Consider the following 24,873-nt stretch of genomic DNA (forward strand, 5'->3'; position numbering starts at 1 on the left):
TTGAAGAGACTGATTTTTCCCCATCAAATGGTCTTGGCACCATTGTCAGAGATTGATTGACCATACATTATAGGTTTTTCTGAATTCTCGATTCTAATTCTGTCCTTGTCTGTCCTTGTGCAGTATTCCATTGGCAGGATTACAATAGCTTTTTTTTAACTTTTGAAATCCAGAAGCGTAAGTCCTCCAACTTTGTTCTTTTTCAATATTGTTTTGGCTAGTCAGGGCCCATTGAAATTCCTTAGAGTTTGAGGATCAGCTTTTCCATTTCTGCAAAAATGGTTGTTGGAATTTTTGACAGATTGCATTGAATTTGTAGGTCACTTTGTGGATATATATTATTATTATATGGTTAATATAATGGTTAATTATGTGTGTCATAATTAATGATGGTTAATTTTGTGTGTCAATCAGATTGGGCCCCGAGGTGCCCAGATATTTGGTCCAGTGTTATTCTAGGTATGTCTGTAAAGGTGCTCCTGAATAAGATTTGAATTGTAGACTGAGTAAAGCAGATGGCCCTCCCTAATGCTTGTGGATTTCATCCCCTCAACTGAAAACCTGAATAGAACAAAAAGGCTGAGTAAGAAGGAATATCACCTACCTGACTGTTCAGCTGGGCCGTTGGTCTTCTCCTCCCCTCAGTCTGGAACTACACGTCCAGCTCTCCTGGATTTGCAACTTGTCAACTGAAGAGCTCAGGGCTTACACCCTCCACAATGCAAGAGCCCATTTCCTACAACAAATTACTTCTCCCCCACCACCTAGACAGGAAACTAGGAATACAGGGTTCATTTACACACACACACACTCACACACACACCCCCTCTCGTTCTTTTCTCTGGAGAACCTTGACTAATCCAGTCTTCCAGTCCATCAACCTGACTATCTTTCCATTTATTTAGGTTCCTTTAGCTTTTTTTCTCAGTGTTTCACGCTTTCCAGAGTTCAAGCCTTGGTTAAATTTATTCCTAGGTATTTTATTTTTCCGGATACTATTGTAAATGGAACTTATAAAAAAAAATTTCCTTTTCAGATCGTACATTGCTACTGTATAGAAACAGCAGATTTTCGCCTGTTGATTTTGTATAAACGTCGCTGGATGTGTTTATCAGCTCTAGTGACTCTTGTAGAGAGATAGTTGTACTTTTTCCTTTCTAATTCGGATACCTTTTATTTTACTTGCCTAATTGTTCTGGCCAGCCAGGACTTCCGGGACACCACTGACTGGCATCGCTGAAGGTGGGCATCCTTGGTTCGTTCCTGATTTTAGGGGGGTGGCGTTTCGTCTTTCACTGTTGAGTATGCCACTCACTATGAGTTTTCTTTTTTTTAAAGATTTTATTTATTTGTTTGACAGAGATCACAAGTAGGCAGAGAGGCAGGCAGAGAGAGGAAGGGAAGCAGGCTCCCTGCTGAGCAGAGTGCCCGATGTGGGGCTCGATCCCAGAACCCTGGGATCATGACCTGAGCTGAAGGCAGAGACTTTAACCCACTGAGCCACCCAGGCACCCTCATTTTTTTTTTTTTTTTTAAATAAAGGCACCTTGTCATGTTGAAATTCTCTTCTGTTCCTAGTTTTCTGATTGTTTTCATCCTGAAAAGGTGTTTTGTCAAATGCTTTTCCTACATCAGTCAAGGTGATCAGGTGTTTTATCCTTCACTCTGGTAATGTGGTGTATTATACTGGTTGGTTTTCTTGCTGGTGACCTTGTATGTCCTTGCCAGCAGCATTCTCTCAGGCATCCAGTTTCGAATATTTGACTAAGCCTAATTTTTTTCATCTCTGAGATGTTCGCTGTGTGTCCTGCCTTTTTAGTTCTCCTCTCGGCCCCCTCCCTGTCTCATCGCACCTGTGTATTCCGTACTCCTCTAACTCACGGTTAAGCTTTCTTTCCCTAGTCTTAGCTCCCTTTGAACTGACTGTTCACATGTGCTGGATTAATCCCCTTAGAGCACCATTATTTTCCCTCATATTCATGCTCTGCTGAGGGGCCTGTGATGATTTTCCATTGTTCATCAGATTAAGTCCAAACTCCTCTCATGTCCTGCTTGTTTATCACAAATAGAAACCGCCCCCTGAGTCCCACCTAACAACTTTTAATTTGATTGTTAGGTTTGTAACACTGTAAGCATGTCAATTTGATTTCCTGTATCTTTGCCCTTATCTTTCTGGTTTCTCAGTCTTTGAATTTCTGCTAAAAATGGCATTTTCTTTGATTTGTGAAGATGCATTCCATATGTCCTTATTGTAAAAGCTTCCCGGCCTCCTTTCTCGTATTTGGCTGGGACGTGTATTCAAAGAAATGAGAAAGTATTGTCTTAATGAGTTCGACAGTATGAAAAAAAAAGTTGCAGGACACGATGTTCAGTATGAAAAGATATATTCATGTGCATAGGCCACTTCTGGAAAGATATATCGGAAACTATTAATAGTGGTTACTCCTGGGAAGTGGGACTGGGTTGGAGAGAAGAGAGAAATTCCTTTTCACTCTGTATCCTTTTGTGCTGTTGGAATTGCTCAGTGCATTTGAAAAAAAAGAGATGAGAAACAATGATTAACTCCTTTTTTTTTTTCCTGGCTTTTAATTCCAGTTTCAACCCCTTCTACACCATATAAGAGTGGCTACATCTTGAAGGCTTTCAATGCTTTTTATAAAAACTTTGGGCCAATTGATGAACTGGAACAATCCTTTTCTCCATGAACCTACTTTTTTGTGTCATTACAGGGAGTTGTCAGTAACCCTATTTTAGGCGGTTTAGTTTTACCCACCAAAAACTACTGTCTGTCATTTTTTTTTTAAAGATTTTATTTATTTATTTGACAGACAGAGATCACAAGTAGGCAGAGAGGCAGGCAGAGAGAGAGGAGGAAGCAGGCTCCCTGCTAAGCAGAGAGCCCCATGTGGGGCTCGATCCCAGGACCCTGGGATCATGACCTGAGCTGAAGGCAGAGGCTTTAACCCACTGAGCCACCCAGGCACCCACTGTCTGTCATTTTTTAGGGAGTCCTGTCCTTATGGTATAGTGTGGGTAAACCTGAGTTTGAAATAAACATGGATTTGTTCCCGGAAAGAAAACCAAGAAAGGACGAGGGACTTCCATGGCCAGGTCCTTATTTTGTGGAAGGTGGGAGGGTCCGTCCGTGGGAGGCTCTGAATGCATTTGAGACCCTGATGTTCAGCTGGATTTCTGGAGTTGCTGCTGTAGATTTCCTTTGATTCCTAAAGCTCTTCTTTCGCTTTCCTTAGGCATTTAAGCTTCTTTTTAAAATCGGAAACGCCGATCTTTAATTTTGGAGGGAATTCTGTTGGGCGCACTTACAAAGAACTTTGGTACTTCTTTGGAGTAAAAGAACGTTTATCAGCTATGCACTTAGTTTCAAATTTAGAAATGTCTTTGGAAGAATAGACAGTTGAGATCAGGAAATGTGTGCGTCAAAATGATACAGCATCCCTGTTTGAAGGAACAGGGATGAAAGCTCCGCACCACAATGCCAAAAAGGGTATTTTTTTTTTTAAAGATTTTATTTATTTATTTGACAGAGAGAGATCATAAGTAGATAGAGAGGCAGGCAGAGAGAGAGAGAGAGAGAGAGGGAAGCAGGCTCCCTGCTGAGCAGAGAACCCGATGTGGGACTCGATCCCAGGACCCCGAGATCATGACCTGAGCCGAAGGCAGCGGCTTAACCCACTGAGCCACTCAGGTGCCCCCAAAAAGGGTATTTTAAAGATAAGACTCTTAATTAGTAATCTCACAGATTTGCCTCATCTGATCAAAGGGAGTTTGATTTTAGTTGCAGTAGCATTTGACCAGTTAGTGTTTATTATAAAAACTTGATTACCTTAATGTTTTTGTTATGTGACTAGCTCTATTCCCTGCTTATTGTGGGAGGAATAACGGTCTTTGCTTTAAGGGAAGTGGACTAGATTGGACCAAAGTCACTGAGTAGCTGAGGTCAGAAAGCTTGGGTTTCTTCTTTCTAGATATTTGTGGTTACCTGTCTGTCTTCACTGCCTCTGGGCAAGAAAAGAGAGTGCTTTTTGTTTCATGAAAACAATGTGAATTTAACCAAGGAAATGCAAACTTGTTGGCTCTTGCCAGTTATTTGAGTTCATTATGCCTGGCACACAGGGTTTGTCTTGTCTCACACTGGGCGTGTATTCTGTATAGAGAGCCTCGTTGTTATGGTGAAGTTAATATTTAAATCAGTTTCCTGTGAAGTGCCCGGAAAAACTGAGTTAGTAATACAGTAGGACTCTAATAAGCTTAATATGTCTGTTACAGTAAAATTAATACTTAACATAGAGCACTTTTTAGGATTTGGGTTGAAGGTACCACAGAACATAGGTTTGGCTAAACATTCACGAGAGTGAGTCTTACAGCAGTTACTTGTGTGTGTCAGCGTGGCTTAATCCTTGTGAAATGTATTCGGGCTTATAATAGTTATCTTTGATTTGTGTTTTTGAAAAAAGATTTTATTTATTTGAGAGGGAGGAGAGAGAGAAAGAGAGCACGTGAGAATGTACGAGCGTGCTAGCAGGGGGAGGGGAGAGAGGGAGAGAACCCCAGGCCGACTCCAAGCTGAGTGTGGAGTCTGATGCAGGGCTCCAGCTCACGACCCCGAGATCATGACCCGAGCCAAAGTCAAGAGTCGACACTTACCCAACTGAGCCGCCCAGGTGTCCCTGATTTCTTTTAATTCAAGATATTTGATGACAAAATGGGTTTTGTAAGCTCTAGTTTCTTGATCTGCATGATGATGATGATGATTCCTACCTCTTAGGGCTGTTGGAAGGATTACAGGGATGCAGGGGCAACTGAGGTTTCTGTAACAAACAAGGTGTTTATGTGTTTGTCCCAACTGTTGCCAGCACTGTCCTTTAGATAAGATAGTATGTTGTATGATTCTTGTTTTACGTGGGCAAGAATTTCATATCTGAAACAACTAGAGAGCCATATGATGAGAAATACCAGGTAAAGACGGGGGAGTCCCTTTCATTCACAAGCTCATTCGTTCCCTCAGTATGGGAGTTTAGAAAGGGAGAGAGTAGTGTGGACCAGAGTTCTTGGGGTCGACTTGAAGGAGGAGGTAAGATGAATATAGCCCGTGAGTGCAGGTTGCCAGAATACAGGAGGCATTTCTGGAAGTAGTAAAAGTAACACCTGAAGGCATGACAGAGGATGTATTTGTGAGGTAGGGAACCAGTAGGAGAAAAGGTTGAGCAGGTTAAACGTAGAATCAGTTAATGGTCTTTGAATAGCAGGATCCAGTTGGATTTGAATTAACATGTAGAATATTATTCTTGGAGTTTTACAAAATGGTTTTACATAGTTGTCATCTGTGCCCAGTAGCTTTTAAACAAGAGAAACTTAGAGTTTATCTTCTTTCCCAGTGTGTATTCTAGATGTATTCATGTTTCACTGCTTATCTATGACAAAGTGGCAAAAGGGGAGTGGAGCTTTAATCCACAGACAAATGTAATGATTGGTGAATTGTTTAACACTTGAATACCTAGTTCATTGATTCATATTTATTTGGTATTCTGAGATCTCTGAAGCTGACATGCTCCTTACATCGACGGCCTCCAAGTCACAGAGGTGATGTGCTTAATCGTTGTCCGCACATGTATGGGCTTGGTCATAGCTGTTCCTACTGTCGTGGCAGTTGAGTTATACCTACTGTTGGTGGCACGTGGTTAGTTTCCTTTCCACTTTAAAAGATCACACTGCGGGGCGCCTGGGTGGCTCGGTGCATTAAAGCCTCTGCCTTCGGCTCAGGTCATGATCTCAGGATCCTGGGATCGAGCACCACATCGGGCTCTCAGCTCTGCAGGGAGCCTGCTTCCCTTCCTCTCTCTCTGCCTGCCTCTCTGCCTACTTGTCATCTCTATCTGTCAAATAAGTAAAATCTTTACAAAATAATTAAAAAAATAAAAGATCACGCTGTGATTCAACATTTAAGTGGGAAAAAAACAAGTGGGTGGAGAAAGGCATAGAACAGAACAGCAGGGTATAAGTTTGATTTAAAGTGAGGCAAAATACTCATCACTGGAGGAATGAGCTCAGTTTCAAATTTTCCTGCAAAGCTACAGTCAAGTGTTTTGGGACCCAAGAAAGGAAGACAGCCTTGGTTTATTAGGTTTTGTTACCTAGAAACATGCAAAAGAACTGCTTGTCACATGCCAGGCAGGGCACCTGGAAGCGGGGAAAGCTGCCGTAGTTCTCCACATAAATAAGAAATTGTGGAGCTGCAGGAAGCTGGTGTGACCAATTCACATGTCTCCTGGGACGGTCGTGTCATCCTGACCGACATGTCATCCTGTCCTAGTTTAAGTGGGCAGCAGTGTTTCTCCTTAGTGGCACATGTAAGTGTGTTCCTTATGAGTAATGGCCCTGAGATTCAGTCCAAAATAGCGTTTTCCTCGGGTACAGTCCTTTCCTGATGGTGGCTGCTTTGGAACTGACCACACAGCAATGTGATCAAGGTCGTGGTTGTGATCAGAGGGGTCTTGGGAAGATGCAGAGACCAAGATCAAAACCCAGGAAGAAAGTAATCGCCTGGTTTCTCATGAAATAGGTACTCTTGCCTGTGTTCCTTGTCTTCTCAGGTACAGCCTGGCGTAGAGTGGAGTGTAGACTCTGGAGGGAGGGGGCCCTTCAGTAGCCATAGCCTTGTGTAAGTGCCGTGACCTCCCATGCCTGCACTCCGTCCTAGCCCGGCTTTGTTACAAAGGCAAAATTAGTTTATACAAATGTTTCTAACAACACCTGGCTGAGAGTAAGCAGTGTATGTTAGCTGCTATTTTTGACTGGCATTATTTTCTGTGACTCTTAAGTGGCAGTCGGTGCGCAGAGTAGTTTGAGGTGAAAGTGTGATGGTCAATCCCACTGCTGTCTTGGCCCCAGTTCAGGGCTAATGACGCTGCTCCCATCCTCCTCCCAATGACAGACGGTCCCTGACACGATAGTTCGACCTTACAGTGATGCGGAAGTAATGCGCATTCAGTAGAAATGCAGAAATTCCCTGCATTTAAAAAAATTTTGATCTCTCCCCAGCCTGGCACCACGTGACATGCTTCTCTGGGGTGACACCGGGCAGGGCCAGTGAGCCACGCGATCTTGGCCCTTCTGCACCCTTACAGCGGTTCCCGTTTTCACATTCAGAACAGCAATCTATACATCCCATGAGCTACTCAACACTTTATTATAAAATGGGCTTTGTGTTAGATGCCCTTGTCCCGTTGCAGGCTAACGTAAGAGTTCTGAGCACATCTGAGGTCAGCTAGGTGAGCTACGATGTTTGGCAGGTTAGGTGTATTGAGCGCATTTTCCACTAATGATACTTTCAACTTACAGTCGGTTTACTGGCACGTGACCCTACCATAAGTTGAGGAAGGTCTGTATTATCCCATGCTTCTTGGGGCATGTTGATTCTGATTTTTTAGAAAATCGTATATGATTGAGATATATAGATTCACACAATGAAATAAAATGAAATTAGAATTCAGTTGGGGAAGAAAACCCTTCTTATTTTTATTATCATTATTTTTTTAAGGTTGTATATTTATTTATTTATTAGACAGAGATCACAAGTAGGCAGAGAGGCAGGCAGAGAGAGAGAGGAGGAAGCAGGCTCCCCACTGAGCAGAGAGCCCAATGCCGGGCTCAATCCCAGGACTCTGGGATCATGACCTGAGCCGAAGGCAGAGACTTTAACCCACTGAGCCACCCAGGTGCCCCTATTATTATTTTTTAATTTAAATTTTTTTTTTTTTTTTTTTTTTTTTTGAGAGAGAGCATGCTCGGGGGGAGGGGCAGAGGGAAAGGGAGCGTCTTAGGTGGACTCCGTGCTGAGCGTCAGACAGGACCTGAAGCTCGATCTCACAACATCTCACAACCCTGAAATCATGACCTGAGCTGAAGTCAAGAGTGGATTGCTTAACTGACTGAGCCACCCACGTGCCCCCCCCCCCCCCCCCCCCCCCCCGCAAAAACTTTCGGATACATTGTTCTTCTAAAATTCCATGCTTGTGTTTCCAGCATTTGCCAAGGCTAAATCTGGACACCTTTTAGTCTGATAGCACTCTCCCTGTGTTCAGGCAATGACTGCCTTCGACAAGACTCATAGCCTCAAGACTGCTGGTCTCAGCGGGTTCGGGTTCCATTTCTAGCCTGTGACCGTGGCCCATGACAGGTCATGTTCAGAAAGGCTGTTGCTGCTTTTCTGAGCACTGTGCAGGGCTGTTTCAGTTGGTTATTTCTAGTTGTGTGATATTTAAGTGTTGCATTGGGCCCTCAGCTGTTGAAAAACATAGGATACTATTTCTGTTACAGCTGACAGCGAACATAGACTGCCTCTTAGAGACATATTACTAACTGGAAGATAGTGGATGGGAATTATCAAGTATTGAGTTGGGACTTAATTCTAGAATAACCTTAGGAATGATTTCCCCTCGCTGAATTAAATTTGAACTATTTTTTAAAGATTTTATTTATTTATATGAGAGAGAGAGAGTGCGCACACAAGCGAGAGAGGAGCACAGGGAGAGGGAGAAACAGGGTCCCCACTGAGCAGGGAGCCCAACGTGGGGCTCCTTCCCAGGACCCCAAGATCATGAGCTGAGCGGAAGGCAGATGCTTAACTGACTGAGCCACCCAAGTGCCCCTGATCTATTTTGTCTTCAATAATCATCTGAAAGAATTGGGCCAACCAGTTCTTTCTATTGAGCTTGCTTGTAAAAATGAGGTGTTATATGTTAACTTTTGTCTTTGTGCAAAACAGGGTAAAATGTTCCAGTGAAGACTTGTAAGCTGCAAAGGGATTGTAAACCGATCTTGTGGTAGCTGAACGTTAACGAGATAGGTTTTTCCGTGATTCAGATTAATGAAGGGAAAGCACTCCATACTTTATTCCCCCTGGGATTTTATGTATAATTCAGAAAATCGTAGTTCCGTCTGTACTTCTTTTTAAATCATCAAACCCATAGTTTTCAGTATGATGTTGGTGGTATCACTTGTTAATTACGTGACTGGAAATTTATTGTCAGTGAAAAATGACACACAAAAATGGCATGTGCAGTGAAGCTGAAAATAGCACATCTTGACATCCATGCAAATTCCCTGGACTCTGTGTATGACCTAGTTATGGAGTACTCACGGAAAGAGAAACCTCGGGCGCTTTCGGCTACTACGAGAGCTAGATATTACATTTAAATGTTTTATTTACTTAATAGTTTTTACTCATAATTTTTGCACAAGCACCAAAAGCATTTTTCATGAGTAAGCTTTTAAAAGAGTAATGGATTTCACATTTTTATTTTATTTTATTTTTTTATTTATTTTTAAAGATTTTATTTATTTGTTTATTTGGAAGAGCACACGACTGCAGTTTGGGGGCTTGGGAGGAAGAGGGAGAGAGAATCCTAAACAGACTCTGTGCCGAGTGTGGGGCCCAACATGGGGCTCGATCCCACGACCCCAAGATCATGACCTGGTACCCCAAGATTTGGCATTTTAGAATGTGTCTGACAGTCAGTACCTCCTTGTTTGGAGCTTTTTGGTTCCTGAAAGTAAATACACACTCTCACACCTGATTATCCATGTTGCTTGTACTTGAATTCTTTAAACGTATCCAGCTTTGCTTTGTGACTGAACCTGTCTGTGGTTTTTTTGTTTGTTTCTCAAATATAGAGCTGCCAAATGCTGTTAAACCAACTACGAGAAATCACAGGCATTCAGGACCCTTCCTTTCTTCATGAAGCTCTGAAGGTTAGTTTCTAGGCCGCTGTTCATCAACAGGCTTTAAAACAGTTGTCCATATCATAGTTAGAGCAGGTGAAGCTATTTTTATGCCAAACGGAAGTACATATGGGGACAGGAGCTCTCCAGGTCAGATGACCCAGTATCATCAATGACCCGGTAAGGTGGAGAAAGCTGGGGATGGGGAGAACCTCACCGAAGGGGGACGCTCTAGGGCAAAAGAATGGAAGAAACGCATCAGTCAGTTGCATTGTACAGCCTTTACATGGATCTGGACTCAAACACAAACACACCCTAAAGTCTTTGAGTTAGGCAAATGGGAGCTGATGATTTGAGAGTAAAACACTTGTTACCATTAAGGTGTGGTAATAACATTGTAGGTTATATTTTTGAAAGAAACGTTCTGATGTACGGATAAGATACTTAGGATTTGCTTCAGAGAGTCTGGGCGAGTTAGACAGAATAGGTCAGATTGAGCATCACTTGATAATTGTTGAAGGTGAGTGATGGGTGCCTGGGCTTCAGCTGTACGTTCCCTGTGTCTCTACCTTTGTGTGTGTTAGAAAGTTGCCCTAATAAAAAGTTAAAAACAAATAGAAATCCGGTCACCGCTATAGAATATGGTAACTGCTTGGCGTGTTTATTGTAGAGACTGACTTCATTTAGAATCTCTGTCTTCATTGACAGCCCCATTTTGACACACCAGGCCTCAGCTAGTCTGTGAAATGGGGAGTAGTAGCGTCTGGAGCAGTGGGAACAAATCTCCAGCAGGGTTTCATTCTTGTTTGCGTGTGGTGGGAAGTCAGAACACGGTGGGTCCCCCTCCCATACCCAGGAGTTTGGATGCTTTGAGCATGGTACACTCACTGTCCTCCCCCGTACTATCTTTCTTCTACTTTCTACCCTAGAATTAGGCCCTGACTTCCTCAGAATGTTACGAGGGGTAGTAAGGAATTAAACCAAAAAACTGGCTCATTATTTATTTTAAATGCAGTGATGCTTTACTTTTGAAATCTCTGGGTTTTTTTCCCTTTCTTCAGGCCAGTAATGGTGACATCACCCAGGCAGTCAGCCTTCTCACTGAGGAAAGAGTTAAAGAGCCCAGTCCAGACACTGTTGCTACAGAACCATCTGAAGGCGAGGGGAACGCTGCCAGCAAAGAAGCGTTAGCAAGTAGGTACATGGTGTCTTGGTCCTGCCGAGAATTAGCAGAAAATATGTGAGTTTCCTATCAATCCCATCAACCCTTTTGGAATAGTGCTAATAATAGCTAATTACCATTACAGTGTGCCAGGTCTAATTCTAAGCAATTACATGGGTTCATTCATTCATTCATTCTGCACTTATTTAATGAACACCTACTGTATGCCAAGTGCTCTTTTAAGCGCTGGAAATAAACAGAAGAATAAGAATCCCTGCCCTCGTGTAGCTTACTTTCTCATGGGTGAGATCAACAACTCGATGAGTAAATTATTTTGCATATTAGGATGATAAGTACCATAGAGAAAAGTAAAGGATGGAATGAAAGAAATGGAAAAAAGGAGTGCCAGGGGTTGGATTTTTACTAGGCGGAGCCTTCTGAGAAGGTGGAAGGGAGGTGAGGGAGTCAGTGAGGTCTTAAGACGGGGATGTGCTGCTCAAGGACAGCCAGGAGCTGTCCTTAGTGGATGAGAGATGAGGCACGGGGAGACCAGGAGGCAGGTCCTGCAGTCTTCTTACAGGCTTGGCTTTTCCTCTAGCTAGAGGCTAGCCCATGGAGAGCTTGGAGCAGGAATGACGTTCACTGGTTTCCATTTCCTAAAGGTCATTCTGTTGAGAACAGAATTGCAGGGGGAGGTGGTGAGCCTGGGTCAGAGCAGGGAGCCCCGGACAATGAGGAGGCTTTGCAGGTTCCGGTGGCGTGGGCCAGCAGGTAGTGGTGGGAGCTTGAGGAGCACCTGCCGAGTAGGATTTGCTTACAGCAAAAAAAAAAAAGGGGGGTGTGGAAGAGAGAGGACTTAAAGGTAGCACCTTTTTTTTTTCCTAAGCAGCAGAAACGCTGGCATTGCACTAAGCACCCTGGGAATGACTGATACTAGAGCAGGTCTGGGTGGCAGATGACGAGAGTGCTGAGATTGGGGCACCTGCCAGACGTCAGGTGGAGTGTCGCTAAGGCAGTGAGGATCCAGGCGAGCGGCTCAGGGGAGGGATTTGGCTGCAGAGAGAAAAAACTTAGAATCATAAACTTGAGAATGGGATGTTAGGGGACCGTGGGAACTTTTCAAGGGGTTGAGGTGCACGGAAGAGAACGCATTCAGTGATTAAACGGTGGATATTCCCAGTGCTCAGAGGCCAGTGTCCAGGGAGGTTGGAGGAAGACTGGGAGAATGGGACTCTGAAAATCAAGGAGGCTTCCTGGAGGAGGGAGCCATCAGCTAGGGCAGATGGAGTTAATGGATATTTGGACTTTTGCAGTTTTGAGCTATTCTGAATAATGCTGTTACGAATATCCTCATGTATGTCTTTCAGTGCAAATAATGACTTTCAACCAACGTTTTTCTTTTTTAATTTTTCTTTTTATTTTTTTAAACATTTTGTTTATTTATTTGACAGAGAGAGAGAGAGTGAGAGCAGGAACACAAGCAGGGAGTGAGAGAGGGAAAGCAGGCTCCCCGCCGAGTAGGGAACCCGATTTAGGGGTTGACCCCAGGACCCTGGGATCATGACCCGGGCTGAAGACAGATGCTTAACGACTGAGCCACCCAGGCACCCCTCTTTTTCTTTTTTTAAAGATTTATTTATTTGAGAGAGCGTGTGCACGCACACACTCATGTGAGCTGAGGAGGGGGGAGGGAGATAGAAAATCCCTAACAGGCTCCACAGGGTACAGTCTGATTCCTCACCACCCTCCGGCTCCATACAGCTATGCAGTTATCCTAATATTAAAGGATACTTTTGTTAAAAAGACTTTACTTACCCACTGATCTGTAGTATCAGCTCTGTGTTATATTGGATTTTCAAGTTTCCCACTCTGTTTCACTGAGTATCTGTTCTTAATTCTTTAGGATATATACCCATATGTATTTGTGACTGGCATGGGTATTATATATACCCATATACATATATATATATTTAGAATATATACCCATATATATATGGGGTTCCTGGGTCATGTAACAATCCTGTGTTTAACTTTCTTGTTTTAATATTTCTAAAAGAGGATGGTTTTCATAGCTGCCACATTACCACATTTTAAAAATTAATAATTCCTTAATCCCAAAGACCAGTGTAGAAATCTCTCTGTTCATCTCATTAATGATATGTCTGTGGTTGGTTTGTGAAAATAATGATCCAGGTGGCGCTAAAACATTAAATATGCTTGAGTGTCTTTTAAGACACTCTTTATCTGTAATTTCCCCCTTTCTTTCTTTCTTGCACTTTATAGTCCAGAGAAATCAAGCTCTTTGTTCTCTCAGATTTCGTGTGTTCTGAAATTTGCTGATTTCAATCCTGTGGTATCTTTCAGTGGATTTTTCGGTCCTGTCTTTCCTAGAGACTTAGATGCTTAGTTGACATGACGTGTCACAGGTAGTGGCGTGTGTATAGTGTATCTTCTGTTTTGTCATAGCGAAGAAGCAGGTGCTCTGTGTGTTCAGAATATTATCAGCTTGATCTGTTTATTATAAAATCTCCCACCAAGTGTTTTCTGCAGCCGCTAGTGATTGTCGCTGCAATGCTTTTATTTTATTGGCAATTTCATAATTTATTAGTTGCGTTTCTTTTTTTTTAGTTGTTAACACGTAACGCAAAGTTTACCATCTTAACCATTTTTAAACATACAGTTCAGTCGTATTAAGTATGTTCGTATTGTCGTGAAACAGATCTCCAGAATTTTTTTATCGTGCAGAACTGAAATCAGTGTCCAGTCAACAGTAATTCTCCATTCCCCCTCCCTCAGCCCCTGGCAGCCACCGTCCTGCTTTTCTATGAATTTGACTGCTCTGAGCGGAATCCCACAGTATTTGTCCTTTTGTGACTAGCGTCCTTCACGCAGCATAATGTCCTCGAGGTTCATACTGTAGCCTGTGCCGGGTATCCTTCCCATTCAAGGCTGAGTCCTACACTGTTGTATGAGATAGAACATGTCGTTGCCCGTTTATTCATCAGTGGGGATTTGGGCAGCTTTCACTGCCTGGCTGTCGTGAACAGTGCTTCTGTGGACACGGAGGTGCAGAGGAGGTGCAGAGATCTCTTGAGACCCTGCTTTCAGGCCTTTTAGATGCATACCCAGAAGGGAGATCCCTGACTCGGGTGGTCGCTCTATTTTTATTTCTTTGACAAACTCCTGTACTGTTTTCCATAACAGTCATTTCACCATTTAACAGTCTCGCCAGCGGTGCACAAGCCTTTTGACGTCTCACCACATCTTCCCCAGCACTTGTTATCCTTTGGGGGTTTTTCTAATAGTCATCCTGGTGGATTTGAGGTGATGGCTCAGTGTGGTTCTGATTTGCATATTTCCTTAATGGCTGATGATGTTGAGCATCTTTACATGTATTTTTTGGCATCTGTGTATCTTCCTTGGAGAAACGTCTGTTCACATTCTTTGACCATTTTTATTATTGGGCTATTTGTTTTTTTATTATTCTGTTGCAGGAGTTTTTTTTTTTTTAATATATTCCATACATAGGTGTCGTAGCATATACACGGTTTGTGAAAATGTTCTCCCATTCTGTGAGTTGTCTTTTCACTTTCTCAGTGGTGTCCTTTGAAGCCTGAAGGTTTTTCTTTTTTTTTTTTTTTTTTTTTAGATTTTATTTATTTATTTGACAGACAGAGATCACAAGTAGGCAGAGAGGCAGGCAGAGAGAGAGGGAGAAGCAGGCTCCCTGCTGAGCAGAGAGCCTAATATGGGGCTCGATCCCAGGACCCCGGGATCCTGACCCGAGCCGAAGGCAGAGGCTTTAACCCACTGAGCCACCCAGGCGCCCCAGCCTGAAGGTTTTTCATTCTGATGCTACTTATCTGTTTTTCCTTTGGTTGCATATGCTTTGGGTGTCATCATCATCTCTAAGACACCGTTGCCTAATCCAAGGTCATGAAAATGTGTGCCTGTGTTTTCTTCCAAGAGTTGCTCTTGAGGGTCTGATGCACGTCGAGTTCATTTTTGTAAAGGGTGTGAGGTAGGAGTTAAAAATCACTGTTTTGCATGTGAATATCCTGTTTTCCCAGGACGACATGTTGAGAAGGTATTTTTTTTCCCTGTTGAACTGTCTTGGTACCTATTTCAAAAATTTAATTGACCATTGGGGCACCTGTGTGGCTCAGTCGGTTGAGTGTCTGACTCTTGATCTCAGCTCAGGTCTTGATCTCAGGGTCATGAGTTCAAGCTCCACACTGGGCTCCACGCTGGACAGGGAGTCTACATTTAAAAAAAAAAAAAAAAATCAAGGGGCACCTGGGTGGCTCAGTGGGTTAAAGCTTCTGCCTTCGGCTCAGGTCATGATCCCAGGATCCTGGGATCAAGCCCTGCATCGGGCTCTCAGCTCAACGGGGAACCTGCTTCCCCCTCACTCTCTGCCCTACTGTGATCTCTCTCTCTGTCAAATAAATAAATAAAATCTTAAAAAAAAAAAAAAATCAGTTGACCATAAATGGGAGGGTTTCTTTCTGGTCTCGCAGTTCTTTTTTCCCATTGATCTGTGTGCCTGTTCTAATGCCAGTAGCATACACTCTTGATTACTGCAGTTTTGTGTTCTTTGTGGGGTTTTTTTTCCTTTTTAAATTAAATGTCTATTATTGCTCATCTGTTGAAATTCACTTAACTTTAGTACGTCGATCTTTTATCTAATCACCTCTTATTAATTGTAACTATTTTCTGTAGATTATTTTGGGTTTCTCTCATAGGTGATTTTTATCTATGAATTGTGACAGCTGTGTTTATTATTTCCCAATCTTTATATTCTTTCTTTTCTTTTTTTTTCTTTCTTTATTTTACATATGTATTTGAGAGAGAGCGAGGGGAGGGGCAGAGGGAAAGGGAGAGAGAGGATCTCAGGACTGTCCTGCTGAGCGTGGAGCCCGATGCGGGGCTCGATCCCACGACCCTGAAATTGTGAACTGAACCGAAACGAAGAGTCAGACTCTTAACTGACTGAGCCACCGAGGTGCCCCTAGTTTCTTTTATTTTCTTATTAAATTGGCCAGAACTTCCAGAACCAGGGTGAATAAAAGCCCTGATAGTAGACATTTTTGTCTTAGTTTTGATTTTAAAATAAATGTGTTTTACATTTCACAATTAAGTATAAAGTTTGTATAAACTTTATACTTAAATTTAAATTTAAATTTAAGTATAATTTAAGTATAAAGTGGGCTTTTCATGGCTTCTCTTTCTTAGCCTATGAATACTGTCTTTAATTCTCAGCTGGCTTGGGGTTTTTATTCCTGAATACAGGTTGACTGTGGTTATTAAGTACTTTTTCTGTACTTAATGCATCTTAATATGTATATACATATTATAATATAATATTATATAATATTATATTATTAATATTAGCATAATATTAATATTTATAATAGAAGATATATACTAACATATCTTATATAATATTAATATACATATTAATATGTACTTAATACATACTTAATATGTACTTAATACATACTTAATAAATCATCTGAGATGATGATTCCTTTAAGCATAGTCTGGTGCTCTGTTTTCTCCTGTTAACTCAGATTCCGTTCTGTAGTTACCTCCACTTGTTCTTAATACTTGCTTTTGGGGGTACGTTATTGGATTTTATCTGCTAAAACCTTGGGTTTTTTGTTTGTTTGGTTTTTGTTTTTTACATCTGCAGTTGGTTGTGAGTTTGTTGCTTTACCTTTCTTACTGTTCTTGGATGGGTTTGGGCTATAGCTAGGTGTTAGGCTTGTTTCATAAAATGAATTGGGGAGTATGTCCTCTATTCTTCAGGATGGTTTGTATGAGATTGAAAATATCTGTACCTTGAATGTTTGGTATTTAGCTGTTTTATGATGACAGGTACAGAGATGACTTGTCCTACAGAGACGGGATGTGGATTTTACTCTGTGGAGTAGGACTTCAGAAGTCAGTGTCCATCACATTCTCATGGCTCGTTGGCTCATCTTAAGGTTACCGTAGAGCTGTGAGTTACTCCTGTGGCTCTGGCACAGGGCAGGCAAGTTGTTCCACAGCTGAGCCATGGTAGTGAAAGCTAGGGAGCCTATCGAGTTTTGTGATTGCTTTTGCCTTTTTTCCCCCACCATACAGCCAGCAGGGCATTGTTTCCTGCATGTAGACTAATGGAATTTCTGTTTATCTTACAGAAGTGATAGACCTTACCCATGATAACAAAGACGATCTTCAAGCTGCCATTGCTTTGAGTCTACTGGAATCCCCCAAAATTCAAGCCGATGGACAAGATCTGAACAGGTTATTGAAGTCACCTGTCATCCTCGCTCCCCGCACGAGTGTCTAGGTCGAAGGCGGTAATAGCTGTGGATGCCAGTGAGGGACCTTTCTGCCAAGGTCTTTTAATTGCATCCCGGTGAACTTTCTTTTAGGGGAAAATTTAAGTTCACATTAACTTATTTCTCTTTGGTTTGCTCTTTGACAAAGCCAGACACGGTAAGGGTTTTACAGCAGCTATGGTCTCGAGTAGAAGCCTGCAGGCTGTGTTAGTACGGTTGCTGGGGCGAGAAACCCCACCGTCGTGCAAGTATCTGACAGTCTCTATTCCCTCTTTCAACCCGGAGCCTTTGTAAACCTCGAGGGGCTGTTGCCAGCTCTTTGAAAATGAAAGTTATCGCTCAACTACCCCATCTTGGGAGGGACCAGGACTATCTTTTTTGAACTGGTGCTCATTTGGTGATTGCTCAGTATCGCTCATAAACCTCCAGTTCTGATGGTGGGTGGTCTGTTTCCAGACACGTTCATTCCCTCACACTGCGGAGCTCTTTCTTCCAGGGAAACCTAGGGCTGGGTTTTGTGCGGTAGGCCGTTGAAAGGCTCTTATTGTTAGCAGAGTGTCTCTCTTGCCTTTTTCAATGGCAAGGTCTGAGATAGGGCACTGTTGTTGAAATCTAAAACTTGTAATACAGGAGCCATAAATAGGCTTGAGCATCATCAGCTCAGTTCCGTCATGGACCTTAGAAGTCATATTCTCTGATGGAAGGATTAAGATCTCTATCTAAGTCTTACTTTTCACTCTGTCTAAGTCTTACTTTTCACTTGTATTATAATTTTATAATCACTGTATAGCCAGCAGCGACCCAGTAAATAGCTGATCTGGCATTTTGGATTATCTGTGAAAGATTACCAATATTCTCCGTATATAATACATTGTTCCTTCCCTTTTTCCTTTCTGGATACATGGTGTCGGCACAAACAGGATGCATGAGGCAGCCTGCGCAGAAACGAAACGCTCCAAGAGAAAACGCTGTGAAGTCTGGGGAGAACATCCCAACCCTAACGGCTGGAGGAGAGTCGACGGGTGGCCCGTTGGGCTGAAGAATGTTGGCAATACATGTTGGTTTAGTGCTGTTATTCAGGTATGATATTTTTTTAAAAGATTTTCTTTATTTATTTAAAAGAGAGCAAGTGCAAGCAGGCGGAGCGGCAGACAGAGGGATAAGCAGACTTGTTGTGGAGCAGGGAGCCCGATGTGGGCCTCCATCCCAGGACCCTGAGCTCATGACCTGAGCCAGAGTCAGACACTTAACTGACCGGGCCACCCAGGTGCCCCTCAGGTATGATATTTTTTGAGACAACTGTTTTTTCTGGAAACAACTTTGTAATTTATTCAATGTGAGAAATATAGTTTTAAAAAATGGAAACGTATATAAGACTGGGGTGTTTTATTTTCCCATGGCATTACTGTGTGTTGGTTGCTTTCCTGTGTTTGGCTTTCGATGCTCTGGTGTCCAAATTGGGCAATACTAAAAACAAAATATCCTGTGGTTTAGCATATGGTTGTAAAGATGTGGAATAGGTGTTTTAGATCAGCATTTCCTGTCATCCGTTGGAGCAGAGCCAGAGTTCGTAAGGGGAAAGCATTTGTCGGTAGGGGGTCACAGCCATCCAGGCAGGAAATGATGGCGGCCTAGAGTAGAGGAGCTGCATAAGCCTTGGAAGGAGAGAAGTGCAAGCATTTTAGAGCTGATTTGAGATCAGATCTGCAGGATTTGGCAGAGCAATTGGATATAGGGTTGAGAGTTGAGAAAGACTCCAAGGTTTCTAGCTTGAGGAACCAGGCGGATGGACGGTGCCAGTTGATGCCAGAAGAAGAATGTTTGGGGCAGGGTGTGAGGAGAGGGATCTCCGTTCAGTGTTACCCACGCTGAGTTGAAAACGCGGCATGAAGAAGCATGTAGGCAGTCAACAACATGAATCTGTAGTTTGGTAAAAAGATCTGGGCTACAGGTGCCACTCGGGGACTCGGTAGCTTATAGACGGTGCTAAAGCCAGGGAGTGGATGAATTCCCCTAGAGAGAGGGTTGCCTCCCTGGAGTACGCCCCATGCACCTTAAACTTGGCATGGCTGCATTGCAGCACTTGATCCTGTCCCTCCATCTTCTCCTTTGTACTTGACGTACTTGCTCAGCCGGAAATGGAGGCCTCCCTTTCCACACACAGGATCCAGCTTCATTCAGCTCACTCTGTGGCTGGCACTGTATTCGCACTGGGAAACAGCAGTGATACATCAAAGCTGCTCCTCTCATGGAGTTTCCTTTAAAAAGAGTGGGACAGACAGTAAAATAATATTAGATGTTGTGAAGTGCCAGAAACACGAGTGAGGGGCCGCCTCTCTGCTCAGCGGGGAGCCTGCTTCCTCCTCTCCCTCTGCCTGCCTCTGTGCCTACTTGTGATCACTGTCCATCAAATAAATAAAAAAAATATTTAAAACAAAACAAAACATGAGTGAGGGCAGGAGGAGCTGGATGGAGAAGGAGGCCTTTCTGATAAGGTGGGCGTTTGGGCAGAGGCCTGAGGGAGGTGAGGGAACGCACCCTGTAGTCACAGAAAGGGCACTGCAGGCAGGGAGGAGCCAGTGAAAAGACCCCAGTTCGGGAGCTTGCTCAGTGTGTTGAGAAATAGGAAGAGGGCAGGACTCGAGGGTGGGGAACAGACCGCGAGGAGGTCAAAAAGATGTGGAGGTGAGGTGGGGGAGCTGGGGTTCGTGAAGAGAACTTAGGGATTTTCTGTGAGGTGGGAAAGTATTGGAAGGTTTAGAGCAGAGAAGTGAGATGACCCTACTTCTGTTTGAAGAAGATGACGGTCATTTGTGTTGAGAATAGGATGTTGGAAGGAATGTGGCATCAGGGACATCAGTTCATCCTTTCAGGGGGAGGTGGTTGAGAACCCTGGCTGCCTTCACACCTTCCTCAGCCTTCACACCTGTGGGGATGTTGAAAGGAGCAAAGGGTGTCACTGAGCAAGGTTCCTACGGCAGCCTGAGAAGACAGGATGTGGAAGCTGGAGGGAGGGACTGGTCCTTAGTAGGAATAGAGCGGGAGGGACAGGAGAGTAGTAGGGGAGAGGGCAAGGAAGACATGGCTGCAGATTATAGTTGAGGTAATTTCCCATCATCCTGTCTGTGGTGTGAACAGCCATTTTCTGAGGCTGTGGAGAAGGGGCGGCATTGGATGTTAAAGGGAGGGTCACCGCGGACAGTGGGAAGCCAGTTGGCACCAGGATGCAGTAGTGGGATTTCTACAGATTGCAAGGTCTTCTTCAGGGTGTTAACCTTAAATGCATAGTGACGTCAGGATGGGCTGTTTATATCAAGACTTTTTCTAAGAAGCACTCTGAGACTCTTTAGTGGAAAATGAAATTTATTTAGGTCGGAGGCCTTGCTGGGTTCGAGGAAAGTTTGAGGATTTAGTGAAGGATGGTTAAAGACCATGGAATCAAAGCTAGAGAGAGGGAGAAATGAAGACAGGGAGGGACTGGTGGTTACGGGGGAACAGGAGGCATCCATTTCCTTGGGCCCTTGGTGGAGTCAAAAAACAGATGTCCTGAAGGGGACGTGGATCAGAAACACCAGAAGACAGGTCATGGTTCAAGAGTAGGAATTTCTGAATTTGTGGCCTGAGAGTTGGCTGTGTCTCAGGAATTGACCTATCCTGGGTGTGACCTCAGGTGTGGGTGTGGAGATGGAATGGAGGACTGTGGTACTAGAGATCGATGCTCACAAAGCCAGGGGGTCCCCGGGCCGGGTGGAAGTGCTTGTGTTCCCTCCGCAAACGTTAGCGGAACACCCAATGTGTGTCCAGCCCCGTTCTAGGGCCCTGAGATAAGGGAATGAATGGAACCCGGACGGGACCTTCCCCTCATGGAACTTCAATTTTTGTGAGGCAGGAGAGTGTACTGTAAAAGTAACTACTTCAGTGGCCAAATTGATGTGACGTGTTAGCTTGTGATCGGTGTGGTAGAAAAAGACCAGGGCAGGGCACACAGAATTGCCGTGGGAGTGGAGCAGGGCACAGTATAAACTATACTGGTAGGTAAGGCGTTCTGGCCCCAGGGATGAGGTTGGAGCAGGAGCCAGATATGTGCGAGGCGAAGGTGTGAGCCAGGCAGTTTCCAGGGAGAACATTCCAGGGAGGGAAAACCCCAGGGCAAGGTCCCCAAGGTGGGAGTGGGCTCGGTGTGCTCCCCGGGACATCCAGGATGTCCGAGGGACTGGGACACAGGAGCAGAGGGGGAGTCATTGGAGGTGAGGCTGGGGAGTCGCTGTGGGTTCAGAACAGAGGGATGATGAACTCTGAGCCACATCTTAACAGGCTCGCCGTGGCTGCTGTGAGGAGAGCAGAATGGGGGTGGTGAGGCACAGGGGGCGTGAACTCTACAGGGAGCTGCCGCAGTTGTCCACGGGACAGGTGACAGTGGCCTGGACCTGGCTGGAAGCCATGAAAGTGGCAAAGAGGTCAGGTTCTTGATTTATTCAGAGAGCAGAGCTAACAGGATGTCCTGTTGGGTCGGGTGTGGACAGACCTGGGAGAGGAAGAACAGCCGTTATCCTGGGGCACGTGTCCGTGAATCGGGAGCTTTATTTTAGTCCTGTCAGGAAGACAGAGGAACCCGTGTGGCAGGTGAATTGGTACAGGGCAGGCCCCGGAGGCAGAGAGAGGCTGAGCAGGGATGCAAGTGAGCGGTGGCCCAGGGGAGACCAAGGAGGGACGGGAGGGAGGAGGTGGTTCTAAAGAGAACCCCCAAGGCAGAGTCCAAGCGACCTCTTCCCCGCTGGATGTGAGTAGTTGTGAAAGAGGAAGGATTCGAAGATTCTTCCGAAGTTATAAAGTTTGGTGACTGAAGGAGGAGGATGTAGTGAAGCGATAGAGAGAAGCAGCAGACGCTGGAGGGGTGCTAGGTGGGGAGAAGTCATCAGCTCACGCGTCGGGGGCTTTTAAGAATGGTGGCATCTTTGGGGAGAGCCGGGTTTGGGCGAAGGAGAGGGGGGAGAGTGGAGTGACCTGCTCGTGGAGAATCAGAGATTCTCTGACTGGGTTGGGGCGCCTGGGTGGCTCAGTGGGTTAAAGCCTCTGCCTTCAGCTCAGGTCATGATCTCAGGGTCCTGGGATCGAGCCCCACATCAGGCTCTCTGCTTGGCAGGGAGCCTGCTTCCCCTTCTCTCTCTGCCTGCCTCTCTGCCTCCTTGTGATCTCTGTCTGTCAAATAAATAAATAAAATCTTTAAAAAAAAAAAAAAGAGAACGGGTTGAGTAGAGAGCAAGCAGTCTCACACCCTGGCTACAGAGAGAACGTTGGAGGAACAGCGGGACCCGACTTTGAAGGCACCGCCCGGTTGTGTGCTCACCCCGGTGGTGGCATCCCAGTCGGGTTGGGAGAGTGGGAGCGAAACCTGAGGCCTGTTGTCTACCCAGGATGTTGCCTCTAGAGTTTTCCATCGGGCTCTCTCCTGAGGAGTTTTCCTCTGAGGAGTGTGTTGGGATAAGGAACTATATTCATATAAGGGATTTTTAAAAAAACATGAACCTTCAAAAGATATTCATGTAGGGACGCCTGGGTGGCTCAGTGGGTTAAGCCGCTGCCTTCAGCTCGGGTCATGATCCCAGGGTCCTGGGATCGAGTCCCACATGGCCTCCTTGCTCGGCAGGGAGCCTGCTTCTCTCTCCACCTCTGCCTGCCTCTCTGCCTGCCTGTGTGCTCTCTCTCTCTCTCCTTCTCTCTGACAAATAAATAAAATAAAATATTAAAAAAAAAAAAAGATATTCATGTAGGATTGTGTATGATTTACAAGTAAGCCAGATTCCTGCTGTTAAGTTTTTTTTTTTTTTTAAATGTAGTTCTTGTGACAGAGAGTGGAGAATAGCCCACGGTACTGTACTCACTGCTCAGCTTTAGAAAGAAATGGTACAGCTCCCGGGGCTGCCCAGTCCCTGCTGTGCCCATCCCAGTCATAGCCTCCTTTCCCCACAGGTAAAACCGCACCTGCGTGTAGCCCAGACCTAATGCCATGTTGTTTTGTATATAATTAAACTTACTATAAACACCATAATTCTTTGTTTTTCTGGAACTTTCTTCCACACAGAATATAGCTCTGAGATTTCTCCGTGTTGATCCTGTAGCTCTCAGGCAGTCCCTTTCAGTGCTGTGTACTATTTCATTTTATGAAAACGGTTTTTTCCCACTATTTTAATGAGTACATAATGGTATATCATGTACCCATACCACACCTTATTTAATCCATCCCTCTCGTCAGTCATGATGTTGTTTTTGGGTTTTCCTAAAAGAATCAATATTCCATCAGCTCAATTTGTACCATAGCCATCATTCCCTCAGACAGGATAGAGGGAGAAATAGCAGGGGACAGTCGCCTATACTTTCAAGTAAAGGAAATTCTTTTCCGCTACAGTTATTTGGGAAGAAAGGCTACAAATCTCTTTCTTTCTTTCAGTCTCTCTTTCAACTGCCTGAATTTCGAAGACTCGTCCTCAGCTATAGTCTGCCACAGAATGTGCTTGAAAACTGTCCGAGTCACACGGTAAGTTGGTGTGGAGAAGTCCTCACTCTCCTTTGGTCCCTCTCATCCCAAAGGCTTTTAAATTCTGGCCAGAGCTGATAGCTGTGATGTCCTTTGGCTTGCGCTAGGATTTGTTTTCATTTTCAAATGGCTTTTTCCTTTTTTGTCACATGAAACGGGTTTGCAAAAATGCAAAGTTAAGTAGGAACAAAATTAGAAAAACGGTTCGGTGGCGTGTGATCCTGACGGCCCCCACTTTTCTGTCTCTGGGTGGGAGACTCAAGTTCTGAATCACAGAAAGTGTGTGTGGTGTCCTGCGCTGCTTCTCCTCAGCCACTCAGGCCGAGTGATGCAGAATGGGTGACCTGATGCTGGAGGCCTGGACCTTCTAGAAGGTTCTGTGGTCAGCTCTCACCAAGGACGAAGGTCAGCTGGCCTCCTGCCAGCACTCTAACTCTTGCCAGAATTTCACCTTGGGGGTGTATTTTCCTAGTGGGAGGGGGGGCAGCAGCTTCAGAAGGTAAACATTTTTGCCTTTCCTGCAATATTCCCTTCCTGGCTTCCACATAGATAGTCTTCAGTCGAAGGTAATCCCCTACAGAGACCTCATCAGAGCCCTCACTGATCTAGATCTAGGTAAATATAAATTAGGGAGGGATCACTGACAACTTTTCTCTTTTGTGTGTTCCAATTTTCCGAATGAGGGGTTGTAAGGACACACATTGTTGTCTCTGCAGGAAAAGAGAAATATTGTGTTTATGCAAGAGCTTCAGTATTTGTTTGCTCTGATGATGGGATCAAATCGCAAATTTGTAGACCCTTCAGCAGCCCTGGATCTCTTAAAAGGAGCATTCCGATCGCCTGAGGAACAGCAGGTATGAGAAGCCCGTTATGCTCGTGTTTTCCGTCCAGTTCTGTGATGTTTGAAGTCATGCCGTGTGGCTCTTCTGTGATGTGGCTTCAGGTCAGCTGTGTAGGAGGCTCTGACCGTGACTACGCAGGATGAGCACACAGGGGCTGTCGGAGTAGAGAGGAGCTTGAAAATGCCTCCGGGAATCCTAGCAAAGGGTCACTGACAGAAGGAAGGCCCTCTGTCTGCATCTCTGCCTTGGGATGGCCCAGATAAA

General features: G+C 44.4%; 1 protein-coding gene across 4 annotated transcripts in view; it reads left to right on the top strand.

Annotated features, from left to right (window-relative positions):
• Positions 1-24,873, top strand: part of USP28 (ubiquitin specific peptidase 28) — a 60,573-nt gene that overhangs the window by 8,827 nt on the left and 26,873 nt on the right. For all 4 annotated transcript variants that reach the window (XM_046016306.1, XM_046016308.1, XM_046016307.1 and 1 more), the window contains exons 2-7: positions 9,694-9,771; positions 10,803-10,935; positions 17,089-17,194; positions 18,153-18,312; positions 23,681-23,767; positions 24,484-24,621. In XM_046016306.1, the coding sequence (XP_045872262.1) occupies positions 9,694-9,771; positions 10,803-10,935; positions 17,089-17,194; positions 18,153-18,312; positions 23,681-23,767; positions 24,484-24,621 (702 nt within the window). The remainder of the gene's footprint in view (positions 1-9,693; positions 9,772-10,802; positions 10,936-17,088; positions 17,195-18,152; positions 18,313-23,680; positions 23,768-24,483; positions 24,622-24,873) is intronic.

Source organism: Meles meles, chromosome 8, assembly GCF_922984935.1.
Source record: "Meles meles chromosome 8, mMelMel3.1 paternal haplotype, whole genome shotgun sequence".
Classification (NCBI taxonomy): Eukaryota; Metazoa; Chordata; class Mammalia; order Carnivora; family Mustelidae; genus Meles; species Meles meles.